General features: G+C 38.9%; 1 protein-coding gene across 1 annotated transcript in view; it reads left to right on the forward strand.

Moving 5' to 3' along the window:
- Positions 1-24,705, forward strand: part of SERGEF (secretion regulating guanine nucleotide exchange factor) — a 160,504-nt gene that overhangs the window by 9,781 nt on the left and 126,018 nt on the right. Inside the window, 1 exon segment of the mRNA XM_075755026.1 lies at positions 642-800. Within this exon segment, the coding sequence (XP_075611141.1) occupies positions 642-800 (159 nt within the window).

Below are 24,705 nucleotides of genomic sequence, written 5' to 3' on the forward strand. Positions count from 1 at the left end.
GAAGGCAGGAGAGTTACAAGCAGAATGAGGAGTCTGTAGCTCTTGTAGAGAGGCTGGGAGGCTAATGCAGAGCAGGGGCAGCCAGCTAGGCTTTGAAGAGTCCCAGATACTGGAGAGGAGTGAAATTATTTGCTGCAATTCAGCAAGTTATTTACTGGACTGAATCAAAGCCTTGGGGTGGAGGTAAAAGCTGGTCTGCGAGAACAGAGTAGTCTGCGAGGGACTGCTCAGTGAGTGTCCTCTGAGGAAAAAAAAATCAAAACATCTTGGGAAGTTGACTACTATGGTTAACTTTCTAATAAAACTTGGCCTTTGCTATAAACATTTTTCAGTCATCTTTGAGAGACTCACAGTAGAAATGAGGTCTAGGCAGTTTGACCTGAAAGCTCTGATTGTTTCAGGGAGTTAGTGTAGCCCTCAGACAACCGGCTATGTTGTTAAGGTCCTTGCAAATATTTCTGGTGTCCTAGTTACAGTGTGTGCACCTGTGGTAGAGAGTGGCAGGAAAAAGCATACAGTGAAAACACCAAATGAATGAAACATTGTTCTTCCCTCAGCCTTGTGAGTTGAGACAGAGCCTCTATCTCTTGGTGTTCTATGTATATCACTTTCAACAAATTTTACTTCTCTGTCTATTGTAGATGAAGGACACCTGTATGTCTGGGGTAGCAACAAACACGGGCAGCTAGTGAGCAAAGAGATCTTTCTTGTTCAGCCCAAGAAGATTGAGACTCATTTTTTCTCACATGACAAGATTGGAGCAGTTTGGAGTGGCTGGACCCACTTGGTGGCACAAACAGGTAGGATATCTAAAAAGCAGCAATGTATGGCACCAAAACAGTAAATTGTCTTTATTGCATGCAAACTGTGTTCTTTCTCACCGATACTGGTTGGATGCAGAGTTTTGCAGTTCCACCTGAGCAGTGGTTGTCTCTTAAAAATGATGAGGACATCCTTTGGCTTCTGTTCCTGAAGTATTACTGCACTTATAGATTGGAGGGCTTAGCATCTTCATAAATGCAGTAGCAAATGCATGTACATGCTAGAGGGGTGCAGCCTCCCTGCATCATCAGGTTATGGGTGTACCAGAATATCATAAAGCTTATGCTTGTAAAGATCATTCTGCTGGGTGAGTTAAGACATCTTCTTTGGAGAGAAAAGAATTTAGTGGAAAACTTGCTTCAGAAAATAGAGAGGTAGGAAAATATGATGGCAACTTCCAATATACATGACTATATTTGGCAGGAAGATATGGGCAAAAGTCTCATTCAGGGCACACGAATTAGGGAGGGGAGAAGATAATCCTGAGCAAGTGTCTGTCCGAAAGGTGTGGAGGCACGGATACATACCATCCCAGGTTTACCTGAGTGTTAGCAGAGGACCTTAAGAACAGGCATAGCTGAGAACCCTCTGCTTCTGCCATCTCATTTGAGAAGATGTGGTCTCATTGCAGTAAGTGAAATATATTACATGGCTTTCCACAACTGTACTAACCTTTCTGTACTTCAAGAGTGAGCCTAGCTTTTTGTGCTGCTCTTTTTTAGTAAAGTGTTTTATGGACAGATAAAATCATGTGTTCAGAAGAAATTTAATAAACTAAAATAAGCTGGCTTGTGTGTGTTTGTGGTCAAACCCAGAAAATATTTAGAAAAGATAGGTAAAAGGAGACATCATTACACTTGAAGAGCATCCCCTAAAGATGAAATGAAAGAAGATTTAATGTTGAAGCTGTACCTTCCTGGGAACCTTTCTATTGGGGACAGTGTGAAAACTTGCCACATGTGGAGGGCTGTGTTAGATTCTTTCCTAGGAAGAGGTAAGAGGAGGGCTATGTAGTAATAACATTCGTACATAAAAGGATGGTTGATCTGATGAAGGTCATTTGCATTTGTATTGTTGCTCTGTTGTGAAATGCACAGGCAGGAGAGAAAGGTAGATGAATGGAAGGGTAAGACAGACATCTGAAACTATTTTGTGGTGTTCATGTGTGAAGTCTATGCTATTTGCTTCTCCTGTTGCACACTGTGTGGTGTGATAGTGAAGAGGATGAAAGCCTTCTATAGAACAAACAGAACAGCCAGAGGTAGCATAAGTGCATTTCTGCTTTTGCCTTGTATAAACTTCCAGGTGAGGAAATCAAGATCAGATGAAAGCATTTTTCCTAAAGTCACATTGGAGATTGAGCCTATTGGTCTGTCAAGGTACAACCTGTTTGTTAGGAAAACTGCAGAAGGGGCCACAAATCTATTATTGATATTTACTGGGTTCTGTAATTATGGGTACTGGTTCAGTGAGTGCTTTTAATTACTGTATACTGTGAACTCTTGATGCTAGAATTTGGAGGGATGTAATGCCTGACTAGAAAACCAAATTGGTTAAGCATTCTGTTTCATAACATTCATAACATCAAAGTACATGAGAGAAATGTCATGTAAAAAACCCTGCATTACTCTAGCTGCTCTCTTAGCTGTTTAAAAGAAATGTTTGAACTCTGTTTAGAGGATGCTATATTGAAAATTTCAGAGCTGTAACCAATGCTACGTGCTACTTAGAAACTTTTCAGGTGGAGTAAAGGAATATATCTCAAAATGTATAATTCTTGAATAAAGTACTTGGTGTCATTCTCACTGGAACAGAAATGGTAGAAAAAAGACATTAGTCAGGATAACCTAATTTTTAAAAAGAAGTTCTTGTCAACATGCTTTGCCTTGCATCGCTTTCTTAATAACGCATACCTACTAAGTGAAACTTCCCCAGAGTTCTGGTAAATTTAATGTTTCACTTAGTTGATACTTAATCAATGGCCGTTAAAGAAATGAAATGAATATTTTTAGTAGGTGATTTTAAGAAGAAAAAAAAGTATATTGAATGACTAGCAGGGATTTTTTTTTTTTGGTGAATGTTTGAAAGAAATTTTAATACAATTAGGCTTACTGTTTACATCTGCATCAGAAAACTGGCCAAGCGATGCAGTGGCATAAATTATTGCTGCGACTGAATTTTATGTGTTTAGAATTTTAAATCTCTTTTGAAAATCAGTGGACCTGAACCTAAATAATCCAAAATAAGATTTTGAATGGCCTTTGGCAGCCTCTAGATACCAATCAGAATCTCATGGGATTTTCAAGGGTTACTCAACTATTAGACATAGTATGAGCTAAGCACTTAACTGTTTCTGAAAAATCACTCTCTGCCTGTGATGAAACTTGGAGCTAAGTAACTGAAACATGCAGCCCACTTGAAAACTTTTCCCTGCATGCAGTTCTTCCTCCATTATTTTTACCTCCTTCTAGCGAAGAAGGAAATGCTGATTCAGTATCCTGGTGCTGTGAAGTCACATAAACCAGTGGTGTTTCCACTTTATTGATTGTGCACCCCTATCAGGAAAATTTTTTTGAGCATGCACCCCCAATATAATTTATACTTATTTATTTATAAATTATAGACATGTACTACTGTAATATGTTATGCAAACTATAAAACCTGCACAATAGAAATTTTAAAAAGGATGAGATAAAGATGAAATAAATACCACTTAAAATATTTTATTAACTAAATTAAAACCCTTTATTAATTAAATTATTAAGTTGTTATTTTTTTTCTTGCCCTCCAGTGGATTGTGTTGCGCATCCCCTGGGCTGCATGCACTCCACTTTGGAGACCACCGATATAAACAATCCCTGCTCACACTACTGTGGAAAGTTCCACAAGTAGTGGAAAGGAAGCAAAATAGAGTGATTTTTGGACACAGGAAAATGGAAGGAAGGGATATTGTAGTGTGATGCTTCTCTCTGTTCACTGTGGAAGGTAGGAACATACTTTGGAAAGATATTGCGGTGTATAGGGATTTTGCTGCATGAGAGAATGGATAAGTTTTTTCTAATAATGGTCTCACCAGGATGCAAAATTTAATAGTTTAACATTTATGTTACTATATCTGAAGTCTAGTGTTGTTTTCCACAGAAGGTAGTGGAATTTTAAGAGGCCATTACAAATACTTAGAGTTCTGTTTGCAGTGTTTTTTTTTTTTTTTCCCCACAACATTAATCCTGCTCAGAATAGTAATAATAAAACATTCCTAATTGCTGCTGTCTTGACAGTAAATTAAAACTTTTCTTATTGGAACGACACAGGAAGAAACTCGGTGGATAAAAGCTGGACACTCTGTGCATAAATTCACAAATTCTGCCATTTCAAAATAGCATTTTGATCTTCGTCTGTCAGATGAGCAGTGCTTGACTGCAGAACTAATGGAACACTGAAGAGTAAATGAGATGGATGTTAAAAGCAACCATCTGGAAGAATAGTGGGCAGTTTCATGGATGCAGCGATTTGAGACTTTGAGTCCAAACAAGTTACCAACTTTTGTTATCAGAAAAGAAGGAACACAGCATAAATATTTTCTTCTTCTGTATTAAGCTTTCCCTCTTATGTAACCTAGCCTGTTTTAAAAGACTTGCTTTATTTTTCCTTCATGCTATTGGCAAATTTTTGCATTGTAACCTAAAGCAAAATGCACTTTTTTCCCCATTTCTTCCTTACTCTGGGGAATCCCTTACAAGGGATTTTAATTGCACCTGAAATCACTTTAATACACACATCTCTTTCATATGTCATATTCTAGCTCGCTCAGCAACAGTTTTGAAAGTTCTGTTTCCTGTTATTTCTCTTTAGAGTTTGTTCAACTCTCTTTTCATTTGCTGGTGTTTCTATCATAAAGCAGTTCAGATTCAAGAAGTCAATTCCTGAGAAATGAATTGCTTGACTGAAAGATGTTAAGATGTTGTGTTTTTCATCCTTACTCTTAACTGATCCTCATCAGCTCTAATTCTTTATTAATTTTAATCATAGAAGTGTCTTTTGGACTATTTGTATTGTACACAATATCACTGTAAAATAACTCTCAAAATACTTCAAAACAGACAACTGGTTCTTTTTCTGCTTTGATTACTGGTTCCTACAGAAGAGAGAAACACAATTAGACTTTTTGGCACCACTAACATTCTTTCAAAAAATGTTATATTATTCTGCTACTAGTGATAGTCCTAGTTGATGATGGTTGGTCCAAAAAGATTAAGGTTGAGAGACCCTGGTTGCTTTTTGATCAGATCTCTGATGATAAGATATGAACTTGTTAGTGTCTTCAGTTTAGTTATGTTCTGTGTGAATGCCTGTATCCAATGACTTTCAGGCATGCTTTTCAATTATGACAGGGTAGTACTGTTACTGCTCTGTGAAGGACAGACCAGATGCATTCTTCTGGCCTCAGACTCCAAGTGCAAGTACTGCTCTCTTCAGGCAATCGCTCTGTAAAATGGCTTGCTTCCTTTCCAGAACTCTGCTTAATGGCACAAGGACCACCAGTGCAGTATAGGTGATATTATTTTTGAATAATAATGAGCAGCTGTCTTGCATCACTCTGCTTAACAATGTCGACTTTAATTTGTGGTCCTTCTCAAGTTGATACAAATCCTTTGAGGGTAACTGCTGAAAGAGAGGTTATTGCTTAGATCATTTAAGAGAGCTAAGTTGTGGCCTATAACACTGAAGATGTAAATTAGGCTACTTTGGGAAATGATAGAACTGATCTGACTTGAAGGCAAACCTAAATATAGCAAGAGAAGTCTTTTAAAGACTTAGAGGTGAATCATCAACTTCAATTCAAAACAAGTTATTTTCTTTTTAACTGGAATGCCTAATAAATAAGCTTTCTTAATCTGGCTTGTTTTATTTTCTAAGTATTCTCCTGAATACATTCACTCATCTATTTTTTCATGTACCAGCACATGAAATTATGCCTTGTTTAAGCTCAGATAAAGAATTCCAAGCTCTTTCACCCAGAAGGAGTTACCTTAAAAACGCAGTTAAAATGGTATTTCTGCTGCCTATGCAAAACTGCCTACAGCTAAAAAGTCTTGGAAGAACAAAATGCCTTGACGTAGTCTGAATAATATTCTGAATCCTCGTTCCAAATGTGCACCTGAATTTGTGCGTCTTTGAATGTCCCTTGATGTCATGTCATTTAAGCCACATAAAACCACTCTGAAGTGATCTGACATGTTAGTGCCCTACACAGTAAAACAGAACCCATTTCCTGTTTTTTTCTGAAGCAAGTGAAAATGTGTCCCTCCAAACACTGAGAGCAGACTGAGGAAATATTTCTAATTAGCTGGCCTGAAAAGGAGGCTTACTGCTGTAATTACAATGGTACTTGCTTTCTCTGATGCCAGTCACTAGGTAGAATTACAGGGCTTTGCTGGTAAGTGATGCAGTAGATGTGGTGTAGGTGCAGGGAGGTGAAGTGGAAGGATGTTGCTCTCTGGCACCCAAACAGTGCAGTTTCAGCCCACTAGAGGTCCTTTCCAGTTTTCTTTTGAATCAAGACTCGGCAGTCTTCCTCATAGTGGAAAGCATACTTTCTTTGCCTTGAATTTTTCAGCAGCTCCTTAGGACAGCAAATACTGGTTTTCTTCTTTTTTAAAAAAAAAAAAGATTTAAATGCTTGTCTGTGATATCAGTAAGGCATCAGTTTTATGGGAGTCTCCTTTCCTCTATTTAGCCACTATAGCTGACGGTCAAACAGTTGGAAAGTGGAGACTCTGACATTCTTTTTAATGTGAAGTAGCTGTATTTCATTTGGTAGGATGCTAGATTTTGGGAAAACAGGTAAAATACTAGAAATTAGCTAAATCAAAACCTGCAAATTGTTAGGAACCTCTGAACCCCTTTGAAGCAGAACCTGCAAAATGAGTGTTTAAGAAAGAAAAGCCTTTGTCCATCTGCCTTGGGCTAAGAAAACTCTAACTAAAATCTGGTAAATGCACTTGCTTTTCTATGGTTTTGTGGTGCATGGTTGTTCTTACTTTCTCCTTATAATGCTGTAGCTCGATATTATAAAGCAAAAGGAGCTTATGCTTCAGAGCCTTCCTGTTACTTTCCTTGCTGTCATAATAAATACTGTCATTGTTGCGTGCTATAAGAGAAAACAACGAAGAATGTCAGTTGAAGATGCATAGATTTTAAGGCAGAAATAGCTGCCATAGAGGAGATAGTATGAGTTATTCCAAAGTACGCTGTTGAATTCCACCTGTGTTAACACCTAGTCTTAAGCTCAGTAACTTTTGCGTGACAGAAATGTAACCTCTAGAAGACATTCACCTGATGGTAGTTTTTCTTCTTTTAAAAGATGCTGGGTTGCAGGTCCAGTGACTGAATTAGAGTGCCGCTGGAACCACTGTAGTCACCTGGTTTGCACTTACACTGGGATGGGTGAGCCAGTATTCTTTTGACTTGGGTCCCAGCACATCTGGCAGCTCTGCTAGCATCTGCTAGGATGAGGCTTTGGGCAATGTGGTCTAGTGGAGGGTGTCCCTGCCCGCAGCAGGGGGGTTGGAACTAGATGATCTTTAAGGTCCCTTCCAACCCAAACCATTCTATGATTCTATGATACTTTGAGAAAGTTTGTCTCTCCTGTTGATAGGTTTTTCCAATGCTGAGACTCCAGCTTAAGACAAAAAGGAAAAATGGCAAAGTGAACAAGAGAGACAAGGTGAAGGCTGAATTGAGATAATGAATGGAATATAACAGGAAAATGTTGCCAGCATGAAGCCCTTGTGGCACTTTATGTATTTGTTGTAGGGCTTTTTGGGAGCACTTAATAGACCTTCCCACTTGGGTCCTTTAAGTACCAAAATTGCTCGTTAGAATGAGCAGAATGTAACTTTGTCCCCTGAAAACTGTGAATCTTGAGAGAGTAAGTAAAAATAAGTTTTTAGTGTATGTATTGCATGTGTTTTCAGCTGTCATCGCTTTCTGAGTTGACACTGGTCATGTGGTTGGTTTACAACATATACATCTCGCAATCTGACTAATAGTGGAACTTTTGGTTACATTACAAAAAAAGACTTTAGATGCATCTGGTTTTGGTTGCCAATTTGATTATAAAGGGTAGAGTATGGAAAGGGGAGAGAAAGAAATGTGCGAGCTTGGGGACCAAAATTCAGAAATTAAAGTTTTGCAGTAATTAATGTGGGATCTATGGGAAATTTAGTGTGCAGTAACAGGATTAAAAATCCTAGATGTAGATGGAAATTGCCTTATTTTCTGTATTCAAAGCTGGCTCCTTGTTCTATCACACATCCATCTCTCATTGCTGTTTCCACTTTCATGAGTATTTTTAAGCGAAGTTTGTACAAGCCACTGAAGTAGGGGTTGATGGGAACTGTGTTACTCACATGTAACTTCAGTATGTTACTCAAAGTCTGTTCCTGGCTGGCAATGTGCTGGGGGACAGGGGATGCATTAGCTCCTCCAGGATTTGGGGTGGAATTTGTGGCAAGTTTGCACCCCATGGATACTCTGAAAATTGAAAGGTGTCTGGGAGAGGGCATATGTAAAGTAAAAATGAACATTCGCTTGACATTGTATGGATACGTGTAAGATCTTATGGGTGTGGAATCAGTGCTTAAGTCAGTTCAAGATGTTTAACATAGCTTAATCTCACGTGTGTTGAGTTCACATTCTGAATTGGATTTATTTTATGTTTTTCCCATGGAGACACATAGGTAAGTACTTAAGCTCTGCAAAATACATGTGTATAAAATGTTATGGAAATTTTAGCAATTTACTATTTATTTTCTGTGAATGCATCAATGGAGAGAGTTGATTTTTGTTAAGTAATTTATACGAAAGGAATCTTTTCTTCTGGCAGAAAGTTCCTTTCCAGTCATGAATCATCCCATTAATGCAAAAACTTTGAGGAAAACACAATAAAACTAATGAATTGGCGCACAAACATTTTTATTTGTTAAGCACTACAGTTTGGGCAGCCCTGTGATACCTTTTTCTTCCTGTTTGAGAAGGGAATGTCGTCACTAGAAGGAGCTCCTCTTTTGTTTAATCCTGTCTTTTTGAGAGATTTGAAGGCAGATGTTCAGATTCCTCACATGGTCTTCAGCTGTTTCTTTCAGTAATCCAGAATTGTGCTCTAACAAGGTTGGTTTCTGTTGTTGCAATTTGGTCATCAAGTCTGCTTTGCCTACAGGAACAATTATTTTGAATCCTCTTTGCTGATGGGAACAAACTTTGATTTGAGAGCAGCCCTGAGGAGAAGGACTTGGGGGGCGTTGGTTGATGAAAAGCTCAACATCAGCTGGCAATGTGTGCTTGCAGCCCAGAAGGCCAACGGTATCTGGGGCTGCATCAAAAGAAGTGTGACCAGCAGGTCAAGGGAGGTGATTCTGCCCCTCTATTCCACTCTGGTGAGACCCCACCTGGAGTACTGCATCCAGCTCTGGTGTCCCCAACATAAGACGGAGATGGACCTGCTGGAGCAAGTCCAGAGGAGGGCCATGAAGATGATCGAAGAGCTGGAGCACCTCTCCTATGAAGACAGGCTGAGAGAGTTGGGGTTTTTCAGCCTGGAGAAGGTTCCAGGGAGACCTTATAGCAGCCTCCTAGTACCTACAGGGGACCTACAAGAAAGCTGGACGGCGACTGGTTACAAGGGCAAGTAGTGATAGGATGAGGGGTAATGGCTTTAAGCTGAAGGAGAGTGGACTTAAATTAGTTATTAGGAAGAAATTCTTTACTGTGAGGGTGGTGAGGCACTGGAACAGGTTGCCCAGAGAGGTGGTAGAGGCCCCATCCCTGGAAGTTTTCAAGGCCGGGCTGGATGAGGCTTTGGGCAACCTGGTCTAGTGGAGGGTGTCCCTGCCCATGGCAGGGGGGTTGGAACTAGATGATATTTGGGGTTCCTTTCAACGCAAACCATTCTATGATTCCTCAGCAACTTATGAAGTTTATCGTGTTATCTGTTCGCGGGGTTTTGATGGGAATTCTTTCCTCAAGCAGCAAGGAACTGAAATTTACATACGGTTTATTTATGGAAGGTTTCTGCAAATAAGAATTAAGCAGCCAAATCCTACAGCACCTTTTCTTTGGGGAGGATGTGATCTTGCCAGTGCTGCTATAGAAGATTGTTCTGTAAACTGCCAAATTGCCACTGAAATCTCAGGGAATATTTTCTACTGGAAGATATATCTCAGTAAATGGTGGATCTTGTGTGTGTGCTGTCCTGAGGCACAGCAGATTTTGTCTCCAGCAACTATGGCTCACCAGCGCAATGGGAGCCTTCTGTTACATCCTACTCTGTGTGTCAACCCCTCTTGTTTAGTTCTGTCTTACAACACAAACATGTTTCTTAAATATTTTGTTCTTCCTTTAACAAGAACTGAATAAACAAAACCTGTGGGGTGGCTCTGGCCTATACAATCTCTTGGTTTTTTTTGCTTTACAGTATCAGCTTTTGTTACCAAGTTAATGAATTTTTAGCTCACTGAACATTAAAGCATCCTGGATTTTATTTTTGAAGTGGTATGGATTTGAGTTCTAGATAGCTGTAAATAGCTAGAAGGGATTGGCATTTTCTTTGGCTTCATGGGCTGGCATAATTTCTTGGCTTTATTTTTAAACTTAAAAAGTTAGAGTGTGTGTGTGTCTGTATTGCTTTGTGATTCTACACTCCTATTTCTGCTGCCTCCTGCTGGGAGTTACTTCTATGTGTCTTTGCTAAAAGTCTTGATAGAAATTCTTTCTATGGTTTGGTTGCTGAGGATGAGGTTAGGTTCAATGTGAACCAAAGGTACATTCTGAAACATTAGTGTCAAGTGTTCAGATTTGTTCATATGCCAACATTTTTCACAGAAGCTTCATAACAAGATCTTTTGAGTAATTGTGTTGTTTCTTTGGTCACCGTCCCTCTTTTGCCTCTCCTTGTTCTTAGTGACTTTCAGTTGGTCAGTAAATAGTTGTGCATACCATATTATATCTTGTGTACGTGAAGAGAGGTGTGAGGAAGATGCTAAACTGTCACTAGTTTTGATTGAAGCTATTAATTGTAAAATAGAAATATCAATGATTGGCATTAAGGGCAAAGAAACTTATCTCAGTACTTAAAATTCCCCTTGGTAAATGGAGATTCAGATGGTCTATGGAGAGTAGGAGTTAAATGGATTTTTGTTAAATTTAGCTCATGATAAATGCTGAGTGTTTTTTAGCAAAAATTGTAAAATGGGGAAAAAAGCTATGACAAATTTTGCAGATCTTTTCTGCTCATCTTATGTGTGTGGCAGCCTATAAAATGCCTCTCCCACAGTAGAAGGGGAAGATACACTGTAAAAGGCTAGTCTATCCAGGTTTTCCTGGCCATGACTTCCTTTCATGATTGCTTAGTCCTGTCCAGATGTATTTTAGTAAGTACTCCATGACTGGAGGAGTCTGGAGAATGACTCAGTCATCGTTCAACATTACACTCTGGGGCTTCTCTAACAGACCACATGTGTGTGGGAAGAGGGACTATATTATATTGAATTTTTCTCCCTTTTTTGTGCCTCTCTTTTGCTGTTGGAAATAGTGATTGTTTTGGACCTAGGTAATGTGTCTGTCCTAACTTGAAGGAACTTTGATCTTTAAAAAGCTTTCAGAAAAATGAACCTTTAAAATGCAGCTGTGGTATAGATTTTTTTTCAGGTCATTAGTGTGTGAGATAAGGGATTCATTACTCTCTCTTTCTATTTTTTCTTTTCTTTTTTTGTTGTCTTTGGTTTCTGTTGTTGAATGGCTGCAGTTTATGGCTAGCCATATATTTAGCAAATGTAATAAACAAGGTCAGATACATTAGCAAGTATGTGGAAGATTATAGGGAAGAAAGTTCTAATGGGACCTTACTGACAACATATGGGTGGTACTAAGCAGTGAAAGATACCAAGAAGGGCAGGCTGAGAACTGCAGATTAAGTTGAATTTATGAAAGAATGCAAAAACTAAAAGGGAAACCCCTGATCCATAGCCATTTGAAGACAGGTTTAGCTGAGCACAAAAAGATAATTAATAGTGTGGCAGTGGCTTTGGTTGTCTGTATTCCTTACCATTCCTATTGGAAAACAAAAAAATCTCTTCCTGGTTATGATGTGTGGGCCATACCTGGGTTCTGTTTCTGCTGAAAGGCTTTCACCTGGACTCTTGGCAGTGGTAGCTTCCTTTTGTATTATGAAATAATACCTTCTTACAGCGCTAGTATTCCGGAAACCTATTTTCAATATCCTATACCACTAGAGCCAATTTGCAAGAAGAGTTGTAGTTTTGAGGGACTGAGAAGGGGCAGCTTGTTGGCTGTGAGCGATTTCTTGGGATTTTTACTGTCTCTTATTCTTTTTCTCTTAAAGCAATTAAACTGTTGCAGTTGGGATGATGATAATTCTCTTGGAAACATCTCCCCTTTTCACAACTATTGTGTAACCAGGGTGCAAACCTGATACAACTTTCCTTTGAGGAGGAAGAATTTTACCATAAGTGTACTTTTCTTTCTGGTGGTTCTGTGTATTTGTAGCTGGAACTGTTGGCACTATCTGACCACTTGCTCTTTTGTTAAACTATTTCTGTGTTTTGTGTTAAACCATTTCTTCTGAATCATGCTGAAATCACTTCATTCACACTGTACTAATGTCTCTGTCAATTCACCTATTTGAAGCTGAAAAGAAGCAAAGGTAAAGGCAAGAGAAAATTCACTGCTCTGTTCACTTCTGTCATAAGCTTGCTTCCAAGTTACACATTCATAGGTATTACTAGAGAAAAGATCCAAATGTGGAATATGTAACTTGCAAGACCACTGTTTGCTTGCTGTTCTGACACACGGGGCCATAGACTATAGAACTTGAGTCACCTCCATTCTGCCTCCTAGCTTTTAATTCAACTTCTAGACTCTCATGTGTTGTGAGTCCCAGCAGCCATCCACAGTGACACTTCTTTATTAGGCTCTGTTATTCAGCAAAAAGTATGGACTGGAAGACTAGGTTAGGGGGTTCCTCCCTACACCCCCTTCCAGCTGGGAGATTGGGGTAGGGGGGCAAAAAAAATGACAATTTTATTTTGAGGTTTGAATGTGATCACATGACATGACATAGCGGAATGATGATGGGATTGAAATTTTGACAACTCAAAGCCCTTAGTAGTGTAAAGAAACAGACAAAGGATCAGAATTTGCACTTCATAAATTTTGCCGTTATGCAAAGTGGGTATAACATGGTCTCAGACAAGCAGTTCAAACACTGAGTAAGCTAGAAGTGCTTTGCACTCACTTTGTGTAGAATAAAAAGCTGGAAGCTGAAACCAATCATTACAGAAGAGTTGAGCTAATCTGTATGGCAACTGAGTGCCAAACACAATGTATATTTAGTCTGCCCGCTTAGGTTTGTTGGTCTTTGGACATGTGTACAAGAGAAATGGCTATTGCATTTTCAAATAACTTCATTTAAAGCTAAGCATTTACAAAGCTAAGCATTACTAAGCTCAACTTTGAAAGAAGCTGCCTATGTGTGCAGGATCTGTGCATGTACTTGGATTGATCTAGAGATCTCACTTAATCTTAGAAGCATTTTAAGACTGTTAAATACTTGTTTTCATAACCTTTAGATGACATTTCCTGTTTAGTAATTAATTATTCAAGCTTAATACTAATGAATCATACTATTTGAACATAGATAATGTGCTTTTTAAAAGCTTAGTGGCAGTTGAGTGCTTCTGAAAAACAGTACCTTTTGGGATTTTTTTTTTCCTTAAGAAACAAAAAACAAATGGAAAAAACCCCACAAAGCCTGTCTAGCTTGTTTTTTTCATGGTTACCTTGAGGTACTTTTCAAGTAGTGAATTTGAGCTAAGGTGGTGTAGAATACAGGAGATAAATCAACAGTTGTAAATTTTGAGTACCAGATTTTTAGTCTTGTAGAAGGACTTTGTCCCCTTCTTTTATACTTGGGAAATATAATCAGATCTGCCAGGAGGGTGTATCCACTTGTTTTATTTGGTTGCTAGACTGACGGCTTTTTGTCTTTAAATTATTCCAGTTGTGAGGACCTATAAAACAATCTGACACAAGTCTGTGATGAAAAATTTCACTTGCCTGTATGTACTTGTTACATTGCCCATGTTTGAGTGCTAGGAATGACTCTGTGCCATGATAACATGAAGTTGTATCTTTGTCTTAACAAACTATGTGCAATGGGGTGTTTTCTAGTATGTGGGGTTTTAATTTTTGTGTGTTTGTAAGCATTCAGCTGACTTAGCTGGATTTTTGAGTGCTCTGAAAATACCATGACTGATGTCTATGTTTTAGCACTTGAGTCTAGTACACACATAAGTGTGGTTGGCAACTGATGTCCTTTAATGTTTGTTGTGTTCCTTAAGCAAAATCAGTTTTCTCTTTTTTTTATTCCCTTAAATAAAAGATTAATGACTTTTTAATACAGCCCATGAAAAATATTGCTTTGCTTATAATGTTGGAATCCAAGCCTTATGATTAATTCCTACTATATAGTAGGAATGTGTATTGGTTTTGTTAAACTTTGAATTATGTTGGTGTTGATGTCCAGTTTTCATTTTGGCAGTATATTTTGGATAATAATAATTTTTATAATTATATGCATGGAAGCACTAACACCACATAGCAAGATGAACCTGCTACCTCGAGAAACTTGCAACCAAAAGCTAAAGAGGGCCAAACCAACAAACTTGAGGAAGTCTAGTAAACAGGAACAGCTGTCAGTGGACACTGGATGTACTTGCTTGGAGAGGCATGGCCCAGAGCTGGCCTCCAGCACCTGTGCAGCAAGCTCTTGTTGCTAAGTGAGGCTCAGTCTCAGTGGCACTAAAGAACAAAAAAATCATTCCTACCCCAAGGGAAATTTTGAAGGGGAGTTTGCAAGCTTTTTTTGTGCACTTGTGTTGTTTTTTTAAGTTCTCTTTTGTGTAGGAGGAGAAGGAGCTATTTCAAGCCCAGTTTGTGGCATGGTACTTGAAACTCAGGTGCAATTCCCTCGGTTTGTGTGTTGTGGGGTGGGTTTTTTTTTTGTAGTTTCTATTTGAACTTAAGTGCAAAGACTGTCTCTCAGTGGACGTACATGTATTCTGTTTGGATCCCAAACAGCTGAGGTTGAGATCTGCACATGAAGGGGAATTGCATTTATTTATGCCCCTGAAGATCCACTTCTAGGTTTTGGGGATGTTCTGCTGAATTTAAGAGCTTGTTTGGTTCAGTTCTGCTTTCTTCACTGTCCAGTATTATGAGGAACACAGTATGTAATAAGAATAAAATAATCAGAGTAGTTCTAAGTTCCCTTTTTTTGGGACAAAGACCTGGACAATAAGATATTAGCACCTGATTCATGCAGAATAGAAACCCTAGGAGGGGTGAGGTTTCCTTAGGTAACTCATTCTTGCTTGTATTCAGTGTCATTTAATGAAAAGAAAAATTGCACAAAAGATTGTGAAGACTAAGATCTATTCAGGGACAGTGCTTTATGTCAGTTTTGCTAAGATCTTATAATGAATATAGGAAATTTTATTTTTCTAGAATTTCTAAAAACTTACCTTTACAAACCTGCCCAAAATAGATACACAGACACACGTCTTCCTACTTGTCCTTTCTACCCTGAAATAGTAAGCAAACTCAAAATCAGTTTGGCATTTCTAATGTCAAGTTTTGGACCTTATAACAGGCAATGGTTGTTTTGTAGGAATTTGCCTGTACACAAATGTTTTCTTTCAGGCTTGTGCCTGCTAGTTACACAGCCAAGTAGAGCCGAAGCAGTTCATTTAAATGAAAATGGACAATACAGCTGCCGGAAGAGAAGGTCAGGCTATGAGGACAATACAAGGGTGGCAGTGTGGATTTCTAGAAGTTCATCTGGTTTGAAGAATCACCCTGACAAGTCACACAGTACAAAGAAGGGTGTTAAATCCTTTTGTGCTTGTCTCCTCTTGCTTGCTCACTTTGCTAGAGGTTACAAAACCCAAATCAACAAACCCGGAACACCATGGGCATGCACACAGGCAGAAGCTGATAGTTGAAATGTAACAAACTGCTGATGTGTCCAATTTAAAAATCTAGGGTAGTTATTTAAAGTTTCTCTAATTCACCAGAGCCATCAAAATCAGGTTGCCCCATGCCCTTGGGATTCAAGTCTCTGCAGTGAACAGAGCCTCTGTAGACATAAACTTGACATGTAAATTGTGATCAACACTCTTTTTAATGTCAGGGAAAAGAAGGCCATGAAGAGCCGGGAGCTTTTTTGTTCTTAGTTTCATTGTTGTTCCCTCCCTAATCTTAAGGAGAAAAGTTCTTTTTTTTTTTTTTTTTCTTCTCCCCTCTCTCACTTTCAAACCTAAACCCCTCTTATTAACAGGCAGCATAGCACATCAATACTTACATTACAACCCTGTTCATGTACATACTTGGGTAATCCTTAAACATAGATGTGCAAGCAAATACAGATGCTATAGCTATACAGAAGTGGCTGTGGTCAGCTATTGCTTCATTTGGTAAACATCAAAGTAAATCTCACTAGTATCTTGCCCATCCATAGTTCGCAGTGGAATCTTGTTGGTTTTTTGTTTTTTTTCCTTCTCCCTCCATACTCTCTAACTCAGTCTCTCTTGGGAGTAGGGAAAAATGGGGATAATATTCCAGAGGGAATACATCACCTTATTGCTCATTATCCATCTCTTGACTTCAAAGGGCATGAATTTTCCTCCTCATCCTCTTTCAGACTGTTTTGTTTCCCCTGTCAGTGAGAATGCTGCAGTTAGAGCTGCTCGTTATTTGAGCTGAACAGCCCACTCTTAGTCAATTGTAGTTGCTGTTCTAATAGTTCTGACTCTGAACAAGCGGGGTGATCTCCTGGGAGGCTCTGGAGGTGCCATTGCTGGTTTTGTGATACTGTTCTGTTTCTGTACTTTGTTTCTTAAGAACAGCACACAGTTAGGGTTCAACTCCGTTGAATGTAGAACTCAGCTGCTTCTGGAGCTGCTGAGAAAGTTAAAGCCACTTAGAGAGTCCTGGGATTGTTCATCTAATGCTCTGTTTTTATAATGCTTCCTGTTTCTTTCTAGCTATTGTGACTCTTTGTGCATGTCTGAGGCTTGTAGTCTAGTGAAATCTCTGTGCAAATGATCTCTGAATATTTGTTCTTGGGAACGTATCTTGTGGACAAAAGCAAAAAAAGCCCAGTTCTTGAGACTGCCATTCCAGAGCATTTCTTGTGATATTTCTCTGTCTTTCTGCAGCATGCCCTTGAGTTTTTTGATAAGGTAAATATTAGCACCAGGAACTTTATTAACTTCATTTTGTTTATCTCTTGTAGACAGATGTGTGTTACTTCTTGGGTAGGCTCAGATGCCAATGGGATATTGAGAGTAGCAGGATCACTTGTATTCTCCAAATCAGGCAGATTCACAAATGTTGGCAAGATTGAAGCTATCTGTAATACTTTTCATAAAATGATCTGGAAAACATGGATATATTCTAATTTGTAATCAATTTGTAATCTCTGAATGAGATTTTCTGTAGCACTGTGCTGTGTTAAGTCTAATGAAACAAGACCTGGACCTTGTCTCAAAGGGGATAAATGCCTGGGCAGTCAATTTACAAAGCGTAGGAAATAAGACACAAGAAAATAATTGTGAACAAATAAAAGCATATGTCTTGTGTTATAATAGTTCAAGGGTGTTGCTTTTTCAAAATGATGTCTAGAAAGAATTGAGTAAGTGTTTAGAACAAAATATCTATTCAGTTTTCTGGGGAATGTTAGAGGAAGAGATGCTGAACTGCAGAAGAAAGGAAATTCCACGTTAGGGAGGCCTATATGGAAGAAAGCATATAACAGTGCAGAAGGGCATGGAGATATAAATATAGAATGTCAGTAAAAGTGTATGACTCATACTGCTGTAGTAGCATAGTGCAGAATTTATTTGCAGAAGTACAGAACAAAAACTCTATGGTATACTATGATGCATTTGCAGATAGTTTTCCATAGCTGGTTAATGTTTTATGCATCCTGCTTTTTTAGAGGCATCACTAAATTGTGTCTTGATTTTCTTTTTTTTCTTTCTTCTGGTTTTAGATGAAGACTTAAGTCCTCTATTGAACCTTGAATGCAGCAGTTCTGTTTGCTGGGTAGAGATGAGTTAGATTTGTTTTTAATCATGTAACTAAATTTAGCCACCAATCTGCATTTTAAGGCATTGCTATTAAAAGTCTAAAAGTGAGATATGTATCGTAGTTTGAATTTAAAATGAGCCAGAGGCACAGCTGGTGAGGCTGTCATGACTCTCTAATCATGAGTGGAGAGAAACGAGAAGGGAATTTTTCTCATCTTGGAGGAAGAATTCAAAGTGTGATAGGTGCTTTAACATCTCCCCCTGCCCCCAACTCCCTTCCCCAGCTTTATGATAGCATGGACTTCATGACCTTCTCTCCGCCTTTTCTTTTTTGAGCCAAGATCATATATCTGTTTGGTATCAGTAGTATGAACACAACTTTACAAGCATTTAACTTCTTTTTAATTTTAATTTTTCTTTCAATTTATTCCGAGCTTTGTATGGTACTTTGTTTCCAGTCTCACCTGTAAAAGCAAAATAGCCTTTATCCCATCTAAAACCCAAACCCAGAGGCAGGACTTCCAAGGTATCTGGAGAGTCTTGGAATTTGCCATACTCAAAACTTATTTTTGTCCAATCTTCCAAAGCAGTGAAGCATGCTATTAAGTATGTGAATAATCTCATTAACTGAACATTGCCCTTCTTGAGACAAACTTGGTGTAACTATGGAAGCAAAAAATAAAAAGCATACCTGTTTTTTAATGATATAGTCAAAGCTATTCAGATGTTTAATGGTGTCGACAGTCACCATTGTCGATGGATCTGCTGAAGTGCATGATAAACTTAGCATGTGATGTGAAACTGCAAGTTATCTCTAGCCGATCATACGGAATATTACATTGACTTAATACTGCCTTTAGCAATCTTTGCTGTTGCCAAGCTCCCATTTCCCAAGGCTATTTTTCAGCCAGATCGATTCCTTGGCTTGGTTTACCTTCCCTGTCATAAATAGTTCAAGCACAATGAAGGCTGGTGGCTTAGGGGTGAGAACAACTATTTGGTTCTCAAGCTGTATTGGTGTAAACTGTTGCCTAAGGATTTCTCAGTACATGCTTTGAACCTTTTAGTCTGTGCTAAAGGCTGTCACAGTCCCACCGTCTTCTCTTGGAGAGTCTCCCACATCCTCATAGTTTTCCCTGCCCAGCTGATATTTGCTATTACATCACATTATCATATCCACTCATTGGATGTTTAATGTTTTGATATTTCCAGGAGGCTCTAAAAGGAGACCAGATGATGTTCCCTTATGCTGTATCTGTTTACATTAATGCTATGCAATAGAGTTCCTCCTGGTTGGATGAATTTTCTTTCATGATGCATAATTGTCTTCTAGGTTGATTTCTTAAATTTCCTCTTTTTTTTTTTTTTTTTTTTTTTTTTTTTTTTAGCAGTAGGCATAGGTCACATTGGGAAGCCAGTTGTTTGGTGGATCATAGATGATCCACTGATTCTAGTGGTGTGAAATCCCTTAGGTGTCTTGTTGGTTTGTCTTGCCCACATGCTTGTGATTCAATTAGTCACCAGATTTGGAGATGTATGACGTAGCTCAGAATGGCAGAAATTTTTGGCCCGCTTGAAGACTATAGGGGTTTTAACTGATAAATCCATAGCTATTGCAGGAAGGCTGGCAATGACCTTATGGTTCTCTTCCTACGGCACTTGTGGCCTTTTGTTACAGGTTTAAACCTATTTATAGGGTGCTTGGGAACCCTTGTGAACTGCAGCATGTTGAGTGATGCTCTGTGGACTATTCTGAACTAGTTATGTATTGCAACATGTGACTGCAGAAGGCTGAAAATGGCAATTGAAATGATCTCTAATTTTCTATTGCTGATGTCCCTGGAATGCTATTGGTGTTTTGTCTGAATTTTCCTGAAGAGGCATGACCTCAGTACTATGCACAGATTTGTGGTTTAGCGATACATGTTTAATAGCTATTGTAAATGAATAAAAAATTCAGGAGCATGCCCTATTATATAAAGATGTAGAAGTCTGTGAGGAGGTCATAGAAAGAAGATGTGTTGAGATGCAGGAAGCTCTGGTACACTGAACTCCCATGCAAGAGGATGAACAGGCCATTTAAACCTTTGTCAGGGCAGATAATCCTGCTTTGTACTGAAACCATGCACGGGTACAGACTGTAGGTGTGGTAGTGATGCCTGGTTTCCAGCTGCTGTCTTCAGCTGAGAAGGAATTAGGGAAGGGATGGATGAACATTCTTCTGTGAGGTTGGCCTGCACAGAGGCTGTTTCTAGGTATACAAGGAAGTTTCTCAGAATGGTTGAAGGACATTAGTGATTGTCCTGAAGGACAGCAGGGATTTGTAATTGTGAGAGAGGTGCTGGTTTGCCTGCTGTGGGGCAGGGAGCAGGCAGAGGCAGCCTCTAAATACCAGGTTTTTTTAATACCTGCTCCTGTGAATTTTCGTGTGAAAGGAAGCATTAGGAATTTCATATACAACTTCCTATTTCAAGTCTGAATGAGATTAAGCATTCAGTGTGAATATCCAGAGTTCATTTAAGAAGAAATTGTTAATGTAACCATGAATTCAGATAGCCTAGATGAACTCTTTCATCTAATATTTATGAAAGGATAGTTCAAATCTTTCCTGGGTACCAAATAGAGACTTCACAGAGATAACACTAGTGCAATCATGATATTATCTTAAAATGGGAAAATTGATATAAAGATAAATCTGAATCTAGTGAAAATAAGTAAATTTTAATGTTCCTATTTGTTGTGTTTTACTGAGAAACCAACTTGTTTTTAAAACTAAAATGCTTTTTTTTTTTATTGCTAATTGTCTCCAAGTACTTATGTGGCTAAGCAGATTGATTAAGAAAGTGCTAAAAGGGAAAAATGACATGCTGTACAGCCTCAGCAGCACCATAAAGCAGCACAGTAAGAGCTACAGTGTCAGGCAGGAAGCAACTAGAAGTGCTTTATGCAATGTTGCTGGATTTGCAATACTCAAAAGGTTGTGAACTTATAATTTTGAGGCCAGTCTCAATTGTCTATGCTTTGTGATAGCATAAGGACAGAAGGATGATGTGAAGAAAATGCAGAGGAGCCTTTCTGGTAGTGGAGTGCCTAGCGTAGTGGAGTGCTGCAAGTACTTGAATATGCACATACCTTCATCCGTATTCTGTGAGGGACGTGAGCATGTGTTTCAGATGATTTGCTGCTGTATGAATACTGATGCAGACTGCTGTGTTTACACTTTAAAGAGCAGGAAGAAACTAGATCTGTATAACCATGTAGAATCTCAAATGATGTAGCATGCTGTTGTAAGTACTATTTGCTTAAGGGGCTGTTGGGAAGCTTTCTTAAAAATCTTCTGACCTATGTCCTTTTCTTCTAGCTTTCTGAACTCCTGTACTGTATGTTTTGTTCAGGTTGTATGTTAGAATGATGCAGGATGCATGAATTGTATCTATTACTCCCTAATTCAAAATGTTGTTGAACCCTCTGGCCTTTATTTGATGTAGCATTTGCCTGCTGAAAAAAGGAACAGTCACAATGAAGTCATCTGGGACAAAGTGGATGTTCACAGTTGAGGAATTGAAATGCCTTTTGGAGTTGGAGCCTCCATGCTCAGAACATGGCAAGATCAAGGTCTTAGAAGAACTGTAAAAGCTTTCCATTTTGTATGTTTCTTTCTTTCACACAAGTTGCAGAAATAACTCCTGCCTTCTATGCCCTCTTACTGTATAAAGTCTGGTATGAAATATCTCATTTTCAGATGCCTCAGCCACTTCCATGGTTGATGTACTCTGTCCAGTTGACTCATCACTGTGTATGTTTTCTTGACTTCTAATTAAAATCTGTTCTAATCTAATATTAGACCAACACTCCTTGTTATATCACCCTTCATTCTTAAGTAATTCATCCTGCAACCTCCTTACTCTGTATGACTAATGTCTTTTTCTCAAATATTCTTAGAACACTTTAAAATACCATCTATATTATAAGCTGCACAGTAGTAATACCTCTCATTACAATTGCTTAGCACTTTCTGTCATAACTTGGTGCTTTCTTTTGCTTAGGATTTTGACGAAACTTTAACCTTTTTGGCTGGAATTTTCCAGGCATTGGTGTTTGTCTCAGCCTGAAATTTCCACTTGAGACTTTTTTTTTTTCCTTCTGAAAGTATAATCAGTATTTCATAAAGAAGACACTTCTAAATCAACTTCTGTTAGGTTCTCTCACAGAAAAGACAGATTTATTTTATTTTTTTAAAAGGATCCCTAGGCAGATGTGTTCAGCTGAAAAATAGGACCATTAGCAGGAGACTGAGCATAGGAGGGGGAATGCTTACCAAACAGGAGCAAGTCTGGGGAATGAATTTCTGTCGATTAGAAGCGAGTTGATGAGTACTGAAAAGGAACTAGTTGCTTACCTAATCTTTGGGCATTCAAGAAGTTATTCCTAAAAGCAAAAATTAATTTATCTGGCTTTAATTTTTTTAATGAATGTTCTCCATGTTTGCCTACCAATAACTACCTGAAACTAGTTTCCCTGATAGTGACAAAATAGGCAAAAATAAATTACAATTATTTCTGTTCATGAACAGAACCAGTTTACATTCTCCTGAAGGCTCTGTTTGGTTTTGCATGTTTAAGTAATTCTATGCTTGCTTGTCCAGTGAAAGAAAATAGAATGTGTGGATGGAAGATGTTTTGTTATAGCTAAGCATTATTGCTATCTGGTTTTAATCCTTCAAATATGCTTGCATTCTTCAGTTCCACTGAATTTACTGAAATAATTTGCAATAATAGAGATGAGCATACTTTAAAGCCTTTGTAAAGCTGAATAAAACCACTAGGATCATACTGTTTCCAATCTATTACTTCTGTTTGAACTTGGTGTTACTGTTGAAATTTCAGTGTAGGGCCTCAAAAATAGATCCAATAACAGAATTGCAGAGTGAACCTTAAGGGGACCGATACCCACAGTGTAGTAGGAAGAAAAAAGATCGAACTTGTATAGAGCCTGGCATATGGAAAAGATACGAGCTAGTGGAACGAGGGTTTTTTTTCAGTCACTGGTAAAGACACAATGAGCGGCTGATGGCAACTGTAGTTAGACAAATTAATCCTATTGAAAAGAGAGATGGCTTCTGAAAAGTAAAAACAGTTAAACATGAAGACAGCAGCTTGGGGGAGATGAGGGATTCATTAGCCCTTAATTCACAAGTGGAAATTATGTATACAGTTTAGTTTGACTTCAGAGTAGATGGTTTGTGGTGTTTTGCTCTGACCTCACAGGTGGGGAAGCTGTGTAGACCACTGTGCTTTCCTCCACCTTTCACCACCCCTTGACACAGGAGAACAGAATTGTTTGCTTTGCACAGAACTTGCTCTAGCAGCTCATCATCAAGATAGTGATTGTATCAGCTGCTCCCTGGTTTCTGCTGGCCGCTGGCAGGGCAGGAAAATTATTTCCTCAGTGAATAACTGGTCAGGTATGTGTTGGGATTCTAGATTGCCTTCATCTGAATCCCAACATCATCAGCTGATGAGTTGAGACAAGATGGAGCAGTACCCTGATGTGATGATGTAAAGGATCATTTTTGTTTTATGAGTGGCTGGTGTTTCTTGTTCATGTCTGGATCCAGACAAAGCACCAGATTTGGTTGGGGAAAGAATTCTTTTCCCCAAAAATCCTGAGAGGAACATGTGCTGCCCCTGTGTACAGGGGGATCTATACAGCAGTGTGTGGATAAGGCTTAAGAGCTTGTGGTATATTAATGCTCTAACTAGATATTATAGAAATTCTTTCTGGCATTACATTTCATAAAACTCTGCTTCAGTTCCTATAGTAGACACAAAATAGAGCAGCCTGCCTGTCCTTTTCCAGCCCACTAATAGGGTTCTGAATAGGTGCAGTAACCTGGATGTAAAAGCCTGAAGCTTACTCTGCATTTGAATTTTCTTTGTAACATACTGATATAGGAGACTTCTCGCAACATTTTTGCAGCTGCAGATGTTTTTAGCGGAGATCTATACAAACTGCAAAGAAAATATACTACCTCCATGCATTGGGTCTGGCTGAGATGGAGTTAATTTTCCCCATAGCACCTCTCATAGTGCTGTGCCGTGTATGGGTAGCCAGCAAGGTGTTGCTAACACACCAGGGTTTTGGCTACTGCTAAGCAGTGCTGGCACAGCACCCAGGTGCTCTCTCCATTTCCCCCTGCTCCCCATTGGTAGGCTTGGGGTGGGCAAGATCTTGGGAGGGGATATAGCCAGGACAGCTGGCCCAAACTGACCAAAGGGCTATTCCATACCATATGATGTCTGCTGAGCAATAAAAGCTGAGAGAAAGGAGGCATTTGTTATTTACGATGTAGTGGCACTCGTTATTTATGACGTTTGTCTTCTGGAGCAACTGCTACGGGTACTGAAGCCCTGCTTCCTGGGAAGTGGCCAGACAGTGCCTGCTGATGGGAAGTAGAGAATAAATCTTTTGATTTTCCTTTGCTTCTGTGTGCAGCCTTTTGCTTTTGCTTTATTAAACTGCCTTGATATTGACCCACAAGTTTTTTTGCATCTTATTTTTCTCCCCTTCCTGTCCTCCTGGGGAGGGGAGTGACAGAGTGGCTTGGTGGACATCTGGCGTCCAGCCAAGGTCAACCCACCACACACCAGAACAAGCATGTTTTTTTAAACTGCAAACTGTTTTCCTATTCTCTGTAAAGGTATACTGGTAGTTC

Source organism: Balearica regulorum, chromosome 5 (assembly GCF_011004875.1).
Source record: "Balearica regulorum gibbericeps isolate bBalReg1 chromosome 5, bBalReg1.pri, whole genome shotgun sequence".
NCBI classification, from domain to species: Eukaryota; Metazoa; Chordata; class Aves; order Gruiformes; family Gruidae; genus Balearica; species Balearica regulorum.